The sequence below is a fragment of the Malus sylvestris genome, chromosome 7 (assembly GCF_916048215.2).
Source record: "Malus sylvestris chromosome 7, drMalSylv7.2, whole genome shotgun sequence".
Lineage (NCBI taxonomy): Eukaryota > Viridiplantae > Streptophyta > Magnoliopsida > Rosales > Rosaceae > Malus > Malus sylvestris.
In genome coordinates, this window is record NC_062266.1 from 20158762 (window position 1) to 20171934 (window position 13173).

The following is a 13173-nucleotide window of genomic DNA, read 5'->3' on the forward strand; positions in this document are numbered from 1 at the left end:
TTCATCTCATTTCTTAAATTCGCTTTACAATATGTCTAATTTTATAAGTTGTTTGTTCGTTTCGAATTCGTCAAAACCAAAATCCCCCTTTTACTTTGTTGTTTCAAAGTGTTAAATTTATATTTCGTTAGTGTTTTTGAGTGTTTTGATTCAAGTCAAAACCCAAATTTCGTCCAAAGTTGTGTTAGAGTCAAATCTGCCCAGTAAGTGTTTTTAGGCAATTTTGAGTGTTTTTTAAGTTGTTTTGCGTCTTTAGAATCTGTTTTGAGTCATTTGAGTCTATTCAAACGTTTTTAACTTTGTTTTTATGTCTTTGAGTTAGTTTAGAGGTTTTAGCAAGCCCTCCTAGTCCTCGGTTTAGAACGATCCCTACTTGCATTTATACTACAATTTGACAACAAGAAGGTTTAATTTGAGTGCTTAACTTTCATCGCATCACCTCCCTCTTTCTTCCTCGCTCGGCTATGGTCCCGATTCCTGATGTGGTTGGAGATCTATCTCCAGGGTTTTTATCCCTCCCCGCAAATACGATCGCCCTAATCCTCTTCTTGGATCGGTGGAGCAACCAGCCATCTAGTGGTGGTATGGACGAAACTCTGTTTCCGGGTTTTGTGCCCATGTTTCAAGGTACTATTCCGTTGATTTGGGGTTTTTGGGATCAGATTTGGGGTTCTTGGGGTTGACTTTGGGGTTCTGCTCTCAAACAACTCCAATACTTCGAATCTGCTCTCAAATTCCACTCCTGTTTTGGGGGATTTCATCTCATCTCTTGTATGCTGCTTCTAGTCAGAGACAACTATATGTTGTCACCCCTACAAAGGTCTGGTATCTCTTTAGAATGATGTTTACATTACCTGACCTTTTTGGTTACAGCTTGGTTCTGGGTATTTGTTTGCGTTTGTGTTCGTCTGAGGACCGAAGGTGTGGCGTTCAGGATGGTTTGGGATCTTCCTGATCTGCAGGTGGGGCTTCTTTTCTACATCTTTGAAGCTTTGATGGGTTTTTGTATTGCTCTATGCGGTGGTATTTCACAGGTTTTCCGTTCGCCGGGCGTATCCATCCTTTCGGCGGCGGTTGTGGTGGATGGTGTTTTTCGGCTCAGGGTTATCAGTTTTTGTAGAGGGATCACTTTTGGGCCTCTTCGGGTGGACTCTGGTTTTTGGGCCGAGCCACATCTTATGTAATTTTTTGTTTTTTAGGTATAATTGAGAACCTTTACTCATGCGATAAATGCATAAGTGGCGTCTCTTTTGTACCTTCCTCAGTTATGAGGTTGTTGTCTTTGTACTGTGTCCGTTTGGACTTTGTTATAAAATTCCTCCTTGCACAAAAAAATTAAATAAATAAAACAATGCCCATCTAATGAAATTTTCAAATGACGAGTATAGCCCCGCATATTTTACAAAATAACAATATTTGCTTCTGCATTATTCTCTTTGGTAATTATTATATCACATTAAATATCATATCTTTTTTAGTCACTTAACATATTCACATGAATTTTATATAAAAGTTTACCACACATTTATACACTTTTTTTTTTTTTTGTTAAAAACACTTTCACAAAAAATGTTCATCAAACATTCTACAACTTTATTTTACAAATATTTATTATTACAGCACAACATAATAGTTCTTTTAAAAAACGTAGCAATACCAAACTAGCTCTTTAAGAGACTAAAATCCGTCACTAAAAACCGGCACGTAATGGGAGGGTGCCCAAGAACTCTTCCATCACTCCAAGATATCATATTGTTCCGAGGTGCGAGAAATTGAGTCCCGACATTCCACTCGCTTTTGTAACCCCAACGCCCTCGCTACACCACTTTATTGGCACTTTCCCTAAGGTAGCCCTTTGCCCCTTCCTGCGGAGTTTGAGGCCAATTGCACAGTGAAACCTGGCTCTGATACCAATTCTTAGGAGTGTGGGTAAAATTTGCACCTAAAACCAGCTCGTAAGGAAAGGGTGCTAAGAGCTCTTAACCACTCCACGATAATCTATTTCTCCGATGTTGGACAATTGGGTCCTTCAACCCGGGATTGTACGATTTATAACACGTAATATAGTGAACATCATAAACATATCCGCACTGAGTTGGGTTCTATATCAGCAGCAAGGAGAATGTCATACATAAAACCAAACATGAAACTATCTTTCTGCAAAAGGTACACAAGGTCCAAATATCACCCCATAGAAACTTAACAGAACTGTAACATCATTCTCAGACCGACGATCTTTCTATACACAGTCAACTGCCCATTAAACTAAGGACGGTCCTTTGCATCAGTAGCGCCCAGCTTCTCGATTTTGCTTTCCTGAGGTGGACTCTTTGATCTGAAAATGAAGTCTTTAACAGAACCTTCTGCAGACTGTATAGCTTTCTTAATCTGCCATCACAAAATGGTGCAATTAGACCTCAAAACAGTTATTATACAGCCAATGACAATCACTAATTACTAATGACGGAATGACAAGGTTTTTAAGCAATTCACAAGTCTAGCAGGCATGGTATTTTAGAGGTTGGGTAACAGTTCCATGCGCAAATGCCTTCATTGATGTGCAAGACATAGTAAAGTTTGTATGCCTATAAAAAACAGTTTTGGCAACCCCGAAAGCTTAAGGGTTACTGACGGTCTTTATCAAATATTATGGCTGTAACTTTTAACTTTAACCTCTTTTTGATCTCCCTGCAACCCCCAATCTTTCTGTGCTTAAACCTTTCCCGTTATATCCTCTCACTTTCGCTAAGAAGAGGTGAATTTTTCATGACACCACCTCTTTCTATCTCCACAAAATCGACCATTTATCCGTTTTAGCGTCCTATAGTTCTTCTAATCACAAAACAAGTCGTTCCTAACTGACTAAAAATGCTCCTCTGTACATTCAGGGAAGAAAAAAGAAAGTGCTCGATAATCTACACGGCTTAGGAGTCCAATACCATTCCTAAATCACATTTTCTACAGCTTTTTACAATACCATTTCCGTCTTAAACAATCAAATCTCAATGACAGAAAAATCGCTCTGAGTATCTTGAGCAATCAATTACTAAAAAATTTGCAATTAAAGAGTGGTAACTATACAAGCAGAAAACTACCCAAAATCTCACTCACATTATCATTTTGCTAAAAAGATACGAACAAAATCGACGCAGAGCCAAAAAAAAACAAACCCAATTAGTCCAATTCCATAACCCACAATTCATTCTACAACAAGCAACTGTAAATCGAACCCGAAATCGAAAGACCCCCATATTTGTGAACTAAAATTACACATCTGAGAAGTTAAATCGCAACCCAAAGACTAATTATTCCTTTTCTCCCTACCCTTTTCGCAACAATATCAAAGTTTGATTACAGAAGATGAAATTGCGGGAAGAAAAAGGAACTTACAGGGTCGAGAGCGTTGGGCTCGGAGCCGTAATCAGCAGTCAAGAGGAAATAGGCAGCAGTGACAGTGGACACCATGGTCGTCCTCCTCACCAGCCTTTCGGTTTTTGAGTTCATATCCTTTTGCCTTCGCTTTCTCTCGGATTCTCTGGAAAGATTGGTTTAAAGATGGAGGCTTTTGAGAGTTGGTTTTAGAGAAAGTGAGGATTTTTCATTTTTGAGAAGGGAAGAAAGTAGAAGGAATTGGAAGCAAAATGGGGTTTTTTTTAATTTTATTTCTTTTTATTTTTTTTTCTTAATTTCCTTTATATACATCTATATATTAAACATAGAACAATATTTGGCTACTCAAAATATGAGTAGGAGTTCATACTCAAAAGTAAGGTCTAAAGTATCGATATTATCTCGATATTTTCATCAAAATTTCCTTATTTTTGGACTACCGATATTTCTTGACACACCCCGTCCCGAAGGAGGGCGTGCTGGCCGTCACGTGAGAGTGACGTAACCATTTACACAGTTCGGAAGCTTAAAAAAATTTCCAATTACTAAGATAACACACCCGAGGGTGAGTCCTACTTTTGTGAATTCTGTCAGAACACCGTTGGATTCCTCGTGGCCACCAAAGCTCTGCTAACTTGAACCTGGAGGGGCGCAAAACAAAATTGAGTGGGTCAGTAAAACAAAGTTTTTCGAAAACTTTTCATTTAAAACATTTCTAACCCCTCACCGTAAAACCTGTATACTTTCCCAGAAAATAGCATATATATAAACATATATATAAGCAAAAATCTCAAATCTCAAACCTTTAACACTTTTCAGAAATATATATATATATATATATATATATATATATAACCATATGAAATCTCAAAGCTTGAATCCCAAATCTTTAACATTTTTCAAGAAAAACATGCCATGCCATAAATCAAAATATAAATCAGGTGAAATAAGGAATCAATCGGAGACCCTGCAGTTGGTCCTATACGATTAATTCAATAGCTCAATATCTCACTAAGCCGGAGTCACCACAGTGACCTATACGGCCCTACTCTGCACATCACTCGGAACTACGTAAGGTAGTCTATACAATGAAAGGTGTAAAATACGCTCTAGTGCTTCTCTCATCATATCATCAGCGCGCATATCTAAGGTCACCCACCGGTCGGAACCCCTCTAATGGTCTGTACGACTGGCATGTCGGAACCCTCACATGGTCTGTACGACATCCACCTACTTGGATCCAAGACGAGCGTGCGGTGTGGTGAATAAAATAAGCACTAACACCTAGGGTGCAGGTTATGAGCTCAAAACATCTCAACAACAACAATTCAATGAATAAATGAACTCACCTGACTTACCTGTGCCTCCACAGCACCATGCAACATGTATGCATCATACATCAATCATGTAATTCATATAACAATTCGCATTTTCAAATAATTCTATGCATGGCATTTTTAAAGCATATCTTCATATAAATTCATTTTCTGGGAAAATCAATAGTATAAAGGTAATACAAAAACAAAACTGCCCACTCACCTGGAGTTCGCCCACAACTCCCTAGCACCGTACATCAAGGCGTCATGACGATTAGCGCCTAGAACAACAATCAAATCCAACCTCAGAAATTCTGCCGATAGAATACATAACTTATATAAGACACGTCACTACGTAGTTCGATCCGGATGATCTGCAATTCAGATTTCAAATCCGTAACTTCCAGAGGTCCACAATATACCTCTAGGACAACATCCTAAAATTTCATTACCATCCAACGGTCGGATCTCCGTCAATTTCCAAAACTAAGTGACGGTTAACATTCTATTTTATGAACTTACAACTTCAATTCCGGAAGATCCGTAAATCGGATTCCCAATCCGTAAGTTCCTATAATCCTCAAATATTACGTATTACAACGTATCAAAGTTTGATGACGATCCAACGGTCGGATCGTCAATTCACATTTTCACCTAACCACGAATCGTAACCAACTTAGGTTCAATTATTCAATTTACGTCCATCAATTATCAAAACAGAACCTAGAACCTTAATCACAAGCTAATAATGACATTGGCGGGCCATTGGCCACGCGCCGCCGCGCGGGCTGCCGCGGGTGGCGGTTGGCCGCCCCCGGCTCGCCGGAAAATTCAACTATTTCCAAAAATTACCAAAATTTGCAGATTTGAAGATCTCAATGAGTAGAACAACTTTCATACCTGAGACCAAGGCCAATTTGGCCTGGAAGTGCTTCAATTTCACCAAAACCGTGAAGAACCCTAGAATTTGGGTGTTTCCAATTCGACCTTCAAACTTGTTCCAACGCCTCAATTACCTCTTGGGCTTTGTTCTAGGTCCTAAAGGAATGCTAAAGGTGTTAGTAATTGAAAGAAAACATTTCAAAATTTGGAGAATTTAAACAAAAGGGTCGCGGCACCCGTAGGGGTGTTCTTCGCGAAATCACAACGAAATTCAATGATTCTTGGGGTGAAACGTGAAGAGGGAAGGCCTAGATGATGATTAGGAGTGGTACCTTGACTCAATTCGTCGGAAAATTGGACGAAAACGGCGAAAACCCGCCGATTTGGAAGCTTGGGTCGCGCGGGTCAAGGGTGACCCATTCCTCCTGTTCCCCCGTGCACCACTCTCCCTCCTTTCCCTCCTTTCCTTCCCCTGATTGGTCAACTTCTTCCTCTCCCTTCTCCTAGTTCACTCTCATCTTCTTCTTCTCCGATTGGGCATTTCTGCCCAGTCTCTTCTTCTTTTCTGTTTTCTGTTTCTTCTTCTCATACACATACACACACCAAAAACCTTTCCCTCATCCCAGCCATCCATTTCATTCATCAATAAATCTGGGCCGTCCAATTTCATAAAAGAATTTCTATATTTTACTAAAATTATAATTCCTTAAAATTCCAAATTTCAAACGTTAATAACTTCTTCGATATAACTCCAAATCACGAACCGTCTGCGCCCACGCGTCCGTAACGACGAGTACTACGAGGATATGTCAAGAAAACAAATCTTAGATGGCACGACACAACGATTAACCTCGAATGATGTGCGTGCCTCAAAGGGCATTTTTGTAAAATCCTTTATTAAAACTTTAAAAATTCTTAAAATTAGGGACGGGCTGTCACAATCTACCCACCTTACAGAAATTTCGTCCTCGAAATTTACACAATCTTTATAATCCATCAATATCCATGAAACAGCCCGAAACACATCTTTCTCATTCGATTCTTTGACTTCTAAGTAGCTTCTTCCACTGAAAGATTCCTGCATAAACTTTCACCAAACTCATAGTCTTATTTCTCAGTACATCATCTTTCTAATACAAGATAGGCACTGGCTCCTCATCATACGTCAAATCCATATTGACTTCCAAAGGTTGATAAGGTATCACTCGTGAAGGATATGAGGTTTAATGTCGAAGTATCGAAACATAAAACATATCATGCCCTTTCATCGGCTCTGGAGGCAATTCAGCCTGTACGTAACTTCACTGACTCGTTCGATGATCACAGATGGTCTGACGTATCTAGGACTTACTTGTTTTTCTTTTTAAAACGAATCATACTTTTCCAAGGTGATAATTTCAAAATCATTCGATCACCTACATATACATCCGGTCAGTGGCATGTTTGTCTGCTAAGCTCTTCAGCCGATCCTGGCCCACTTCTAGGTTAGACTTAATTACTTGAATATTCCGAATAGTCTTATCCACTAACTCAGGGCCTTGAATACTATCCGTCCCCAATTCTAACAATTTCGAAACACAAGACATAGCTTTCCACGGCCTTATGGCGTTACTCAAGGGAACAAACTGAAGGGACCAACATACCCAAGAAGTTTAACAGATCCCAAATCTCTTTTTCCATAAAACAAACAAATAAATGTTGCGCTTGTCTGGAAAAGTTGGTGTTCTCATACTGAAGTAACATACGCTGACGTCACAGTCGATCAATTATTATTCAAATTCCAACCTAACTATTTTGTATACGAGGAAGCTTGTCCACGAAATCCATAGTAATATTCTCCCATTTCCGCCGTGGAATGGGAAATGACTACATTATTCCACAAGACTTATTTCTTTCTGCTTTAACCTGATGACTGATGATACGCCTACTAACATACTTCGCCATTCCTCTTTTCATACCCGTCAATAGTACATGAACGAATGGTATGATAAATCTTAGTACTTTTGGGATGCATTGTAGAAGTGGAATAATGTACATCGTCAAAATTGCTTTCTTTAATTCCACACCATTAGGCATAAACACTTTGTTCTTTTGCATAGGCTTGCCATCTAATTCTCTAACTCTAAGGTCCTTCTTTTTCCCGTTATTCCTTGCTTTAAATAAATTCTTGAATTTCTTCGTCAAACGCTCGAGTATCGAGTACGATCTACCAAATGGGTCCAACTTAGAAATTAGCAAGTAAGGCTTCTTCTCGATTTTTGATACTCAACTTTACTCCAGTAGATTTCAAATCCACAAGAAGATGAACATAGCAAGCGTACCAAGCATTAATTCTCACTGGGGTCTTCCTACTAAATGCATCAGCCACAACATTAGCTTGACCACCCTCGTCACACAATCATAGTCACTAAGCAACTCATTCCACCTTTGTTGCCTAAGATTAAGATACCTCTGAATAAACAGATATTGGGTACTCTTTTGATTTGTAACAATCATGCACTTTTCTTCCCATAAAGACAATGTCTCCAAATCTTCAAAGCAAAGATGATAGCTGCTAATTCCAAATTATAATTAGGGTAATTCATCTTATGAGATCCCAATGGCCATGAAGCATAGGCAATCATCCTACCATGTTGCATCAACACGCATCCAAGTACATTCAAAGAAGTATTACTATAGACCACATAATTACCACTATCGTCTGGGAGTGCGAAAACAGATGCATGAGTGAGGGAATACTTTACTTGCTGAAGCTCTACTCACAATTTTTTTTTTTTTTTTTCCCACTCAAACTTAACCTCTTTTCTCATCAATCTCGCCAAGGGCGAAGCAATAATTAAAATCTTGGACGAACTATCGACAATATCCTGCTAATCCGAGAAAACTCTGAACCTCAGTCACAGTTCGCAATTGTTCCAAATTCTCAATCGTTGCTACTCTTTTAAGAATCCATTTGAATACCTTAAGTAGATATAATTATTTTATCCAACATTAGCATTTGCTAAACTTAGCATACATCAACGTTCCTTCAATCTTTGCAACACCAACTTTAAATATCTAGCATGCACTGCTCTAATCTTATCAATCTCGTCAATGGCAAACAATAACAACCCGGTCCAGATATCACTGGAATACTTCCTTCAGCAAACTCATAAAAGTAGCAGGTGCATTCGTCACTCCGTATGGCCTCCCAACTTGAAATGACCATAACGAGTCCTGGATTTAGTCTTATGAACATCCTCACTGTTAATCTTCAACTAATATCATTCAGACCTCAAGTCAATCTCAGAAAGTACCCAGGCGCCTCAGAGCTGATCAAATAATCATCAATACACAACAATGGATAACAGCTCTCAATCGTTACCCGATTCAATTACCTAATATCAATGCCTAGCCTTAATGTCCATTTTCTTCCTCACAAATAAACCGGAGCTTTTCCAATGTGATATAATAAGTTGAATGGAACTTTTAACTCAACCTGAACCAATCTCTAACATAGGATTTGTACCTAAAAACAATTCAATAATAAAACCCACATCTCTGCCTGGCGGCAATCTAGGTAAGGCATCTGGGAATACACCAAGAAAATGTCTAACCATCTTTACATCTTCCATACTATTAGGATCAACATCATTTAGCACCATATGAACTCAATATCTTGGCAGCCTTTTGATAACAATCTTCTTTGCTCTCTCAACAGGAATAATGGCATAACTCACTCCACTTTACTTACCCCCAAAAGTAACCTCTGGTCATCCAGGTCGACAAAAATTAACTGATTCCCCATAGCAATCTAGCTTGACACAAATATACATTTCCTCTACCAGAGTCATCTTGTCTCAGAAATCTGGGATCACTAGTAAATCTATCACTTCACCTCTGACCAGTGGCAGTAAAACCTAAGCTGGGAAAATTAGCTCTAATTTCACTTCCTTTGAAGCTCTGAGTCCTCCGAGGTCTTTGATATGACGAATCTTTAACTTTATCGTCTTATTTTGATTCTCATTCCTTTCTTATTCCTCTTTACTCTCGCTGATCATATTCTCAAAGTCTTCAAAGCCCAACAACATCTCGTAAACTCTTGGTAAAAAGTACAATGGATAGTGGTCGCCAAAGAACGCAACTTCTTCTTATTATCCAGCCAAAAACGACATAACACCTCGACCGAATTAACAACATCAGAATGGAAACAAGGCAAGTCTGTAAACTTTCTATAATATTCATCCGTCGTCATTTTCCTTGTCTCACATTTGCAATTTCTTGTTTACTACCATCACAATATGCCAGGGGAATGAACTTTTCTTAAACAATTCTTTAAACAACTTCCAAACAGTTGTCCTTCCGATATCGTCGGATAACATTCCTATCTCCATCAAAATGCAGATTCATCACTCAAAAACTAGGTAATCATCTCGACCTACCTATCGGGAGGAAAATTCCCTTAACCTTGCATAATCTGAAACGCCTTTTCCCAATTGATTAAGCCATCAATCTGCCCCCTTAGGTCCTTCATATCCCTAAAGGGATTCAAATTTAACTTATAACCAGTCTCAAAAGGTCCCTTTAGATAATAGACTGAATCACAATGGCAATAGTTTCCCCCCAAACTACTATATCAGGGAAATTAGGCTCATCCGAACTACGTGGCTCACTACGAGGCGGTATAGTTCTGACAGAAGACACTAGGAAATTATCAAGATGTCCAGAATTGCAACCTAGGCTCTGATACCAACTGACACACCCCGTCCCGAAGGAGGGCGTGCTGGCCGTCACGTGAGAGTGACGTAACCATTTACACAGTTCGGAAGCTTAAAAAAATTTCCAATTACTAAGATAACACACCCGAGGGTGAGTCCTACTTTTGTGAATTCTGTCAGAACACCGTTGGATTCCTCGTGGCCACCAAAGCTCTGCTAACTTGAACCTGGAGGGGCGCAAAACAAAATTGAGTGGGTCAGTAAAACAAAGTTTTTCGAAAACTTTTCATTTAAAACATTTCTAACCCCTCACCGTAAAACCTGTATACTTTCCCAGAAAATAGCATATATATAAACATATATATAAGCAAAAATCTCAAATCTCAAACCTTTAACACTTTTCAGAAATATATATATATATATATATATATATATATATATAACCATATGAAATCTCAAAGCTTGAATCCCAAATCTTTAACATTTTTCAAGAAAAAAATGCCATGCCATAAATCAAAATATAAATCAGGTGAAATAAGGAATCAATCGGAGACCCTGCAGTTGGTCCTATACGATTAATTCAATAGCTCAATATCTCACTAAGCCGGAGTCACCACAGTGACCTATACGGCCCTACTCTGCACATCACTCGGAACTACGTAAGGTAGTCTATACAATGAAAGGTGTAAAATACGCTCTAGTGCTTCTCTCATCATATCATCAGCGCGCATATCTAAGGTCACCCACCGGTCGGAACCCCTCTAATGGTCTGTACGACTGGCATGTCGGAACCCTCACATGGTCTGTACGACATCCACCTACTTGGATCCAAGACGAGCGTGCGGTGTGGTGAATAAAATAAGCACTAACACCTAGGGTGCAGGTTATGAGCTCAAAACATCTCAACAACAACAATTCAATGAATAAATGAACTCACCTGACTTACCTGTGCCTCCACAGCACCATGCAACATGTATGCATCATACATCAATCATGTAATTCATATAACAATTCGCATTTTCAAATCATTCTATGCATGGCATTTTTAAAGCATATCTTCATATAAATTCATTTTCTGGGAAAATCAATAGTATAAAGGTAATACAAAAACAAAACTGCCCACTCACCTGGAGTTCGCCCACAACTCCCTAGCACCGTACATCAAGGCGTCATGACGATTAGCGCCTAGAACAACAATCAAATCCAACCTCAGAAATTCTGCCGATAGAATACATAACTTATATAAGACACGTCACTACGTAGTTCGATCCGGATGATCTGCAATTCAGATTTCAAATCCGTAACTTCCAGAGGTCCACAATATACCTCTAGGACAACATCCTAAAATTTCATTACCATCCAACGGTCGGATCTCCGTCAATTTCCAAAACTAAGTGACGGTTAACATTCTATTTTATGAACTTACAACTTCAATTCCGGAAGATCCGTAAATCGGATTCCCAATCCGTAAGTTCCTATAATCCTCAAATATTACGTATTACAACATATCAAAGTTTGATGACGATCCAACGGTCGGATCGTCAATTCACATTTTCACCTAACCACGAATCGTAACCAACTTAGGTTCAATTATTCAATTTACGTCCATCAATTATCAAAACAGAACCTAGAACCTTAATCACAAGCTAATAATGACATTGGCGGGCCATTGGCCACGCGCCGCCGCGCGGGCTGCCGCGGGTGGCGGTTGGCCGCCCCCGGCTCGCCGGAAAATTCAACTATTTCCAAAAATTACCAAAATTTGCAGATTTGAAGATCTCAATGAGTAGAACAACTTTCATACCTGAGACCAAGGCCAATTTGGCCTGGAAGTGCTTCAATTTCACCAAAACCGTGAAGAACCCTAGAATTTGGGTGTTTCCAATTCGACCTTCAAACTTGTTCCAACGCCTCAATTACCTCTTGGGCTTTGTTCTAGGTCCTAAAGGAATGCTAAAGGTGTTAGTAATTGAAAGAAAACATTTCAAAATTTGGAGAATTTAAACAAAAGGGTCGCGGCACCCGTAGGGGTGTTCTTCGCGAAATCACAACGAAATTCAATGATTCTTGGGGTGAAACGTGAAGAGGGAAGGCCTAGATGATGATTAGGAGTGGTACCTTGACTCAATTCGTCGGAAAATTGGACGAAAACGGCGAAAACCCGCCGATTTGGAAGCTTGGGTCGCGCGGGTCAAGGGTGACCCATTCCTCCTGTTCCCCCGTGCACCACTCTCCCTCCTTTCCCTCCTTTCCTTCCCCTGATTGGTCAACTTCTTCCTCTCCCTTCTCCTAGTTCACTCTCATCTTCTTCTTCTCCGATTGGGCATTTCTGCCCAGTCTCTTCTTCTTTTCTGTTTTCTGTTTCTTCTTCTCATACACATACACACACCAAAAACCTTTCCCTCATCCCAGCCATCCATTTCATTCATCAATAAATCTGGGCCGTCCAATTTCATAAAAGAATTTCTATATTTTACTAAAATTATAATTCCTTAAAATTCCAAATTTCAAACGTTAATAACTTCTTCGATATAACTCCAAATCACGAACCGTCTGCGCCCACGCGTCCGTAACGACGAGTACTACGAGGATATGTCAAGAAAACAAATCTTAGATGGCACGACACAACGATTAACCTCGAATGATGTGCGTGCCTCAAAGGGCATTTTTGTAAAATCCTTTATTAAAACTTTAAAAATTCTTAAAATTAGGGACGGGCTGTCACATTTCTGATATCATCGATATTTTAAACCTTAATAGGAACTCTATGTGGTACTAAGTCACTTATGTATCTTACCATACAATGTATAAAATGTAAAATATTGTACTAATTCATTATATATAAATGATTATGGTGTGTTTAAATTTCTTTCATTAATTACTACATA

General features: G+C 39.2%; 1 protein-coding gene across 13 annotated transcripts; it reads right to left on the reverse strand.

The window, feature by feature from the left end:
• Positions 1–2064: 2064 nt before the first annotated feature.
• Positions 2065–12926, reverse strand: LOC126629314 (uncharacterized). 13 transcript variants are annotated; one of them, XM_050299319.1, is made up of 6 exons: positions 12404–12926; positions 5607–5744; positions 4930–4987; positions 3967–4031; positions 3391–3535; positions 2065–2388 (listed from the first exon to the last, which is right to left on the reverse strand). In XM_050299319.1, exons 5-6 carry the CDS (start codon positions 3502–3504, stop codon positions 2266–2268), a joined length of 237 nt encoding a protein of 78 aa, XP_050155276.1. In that variant the 5' UTR covers positions 3505–3535; positions 3967–4031; positions 4930–4987; positions 5607–5744; positions 12404–12926; the 3' UTR covers positions 2065–2265. The 13 variants fall into 13 exon arrangements, with proteins under 13 accessions (XP_050155276.1, XP_050155275.1, XP_050155281.1 ...); XM_050299318.1 differs by lacking the exon at positions 5607–5744 and adding an exon at positions 12090–12227; XM_050299324.1 differs by lacking the exon at positions 5607–5744 and adding an exon at positions 12090–12227 and having other exon boundaries at positions 4930–5020.
• Between the last annotated feature and the right edge of the window lie 247 nt (positions 12927–13173).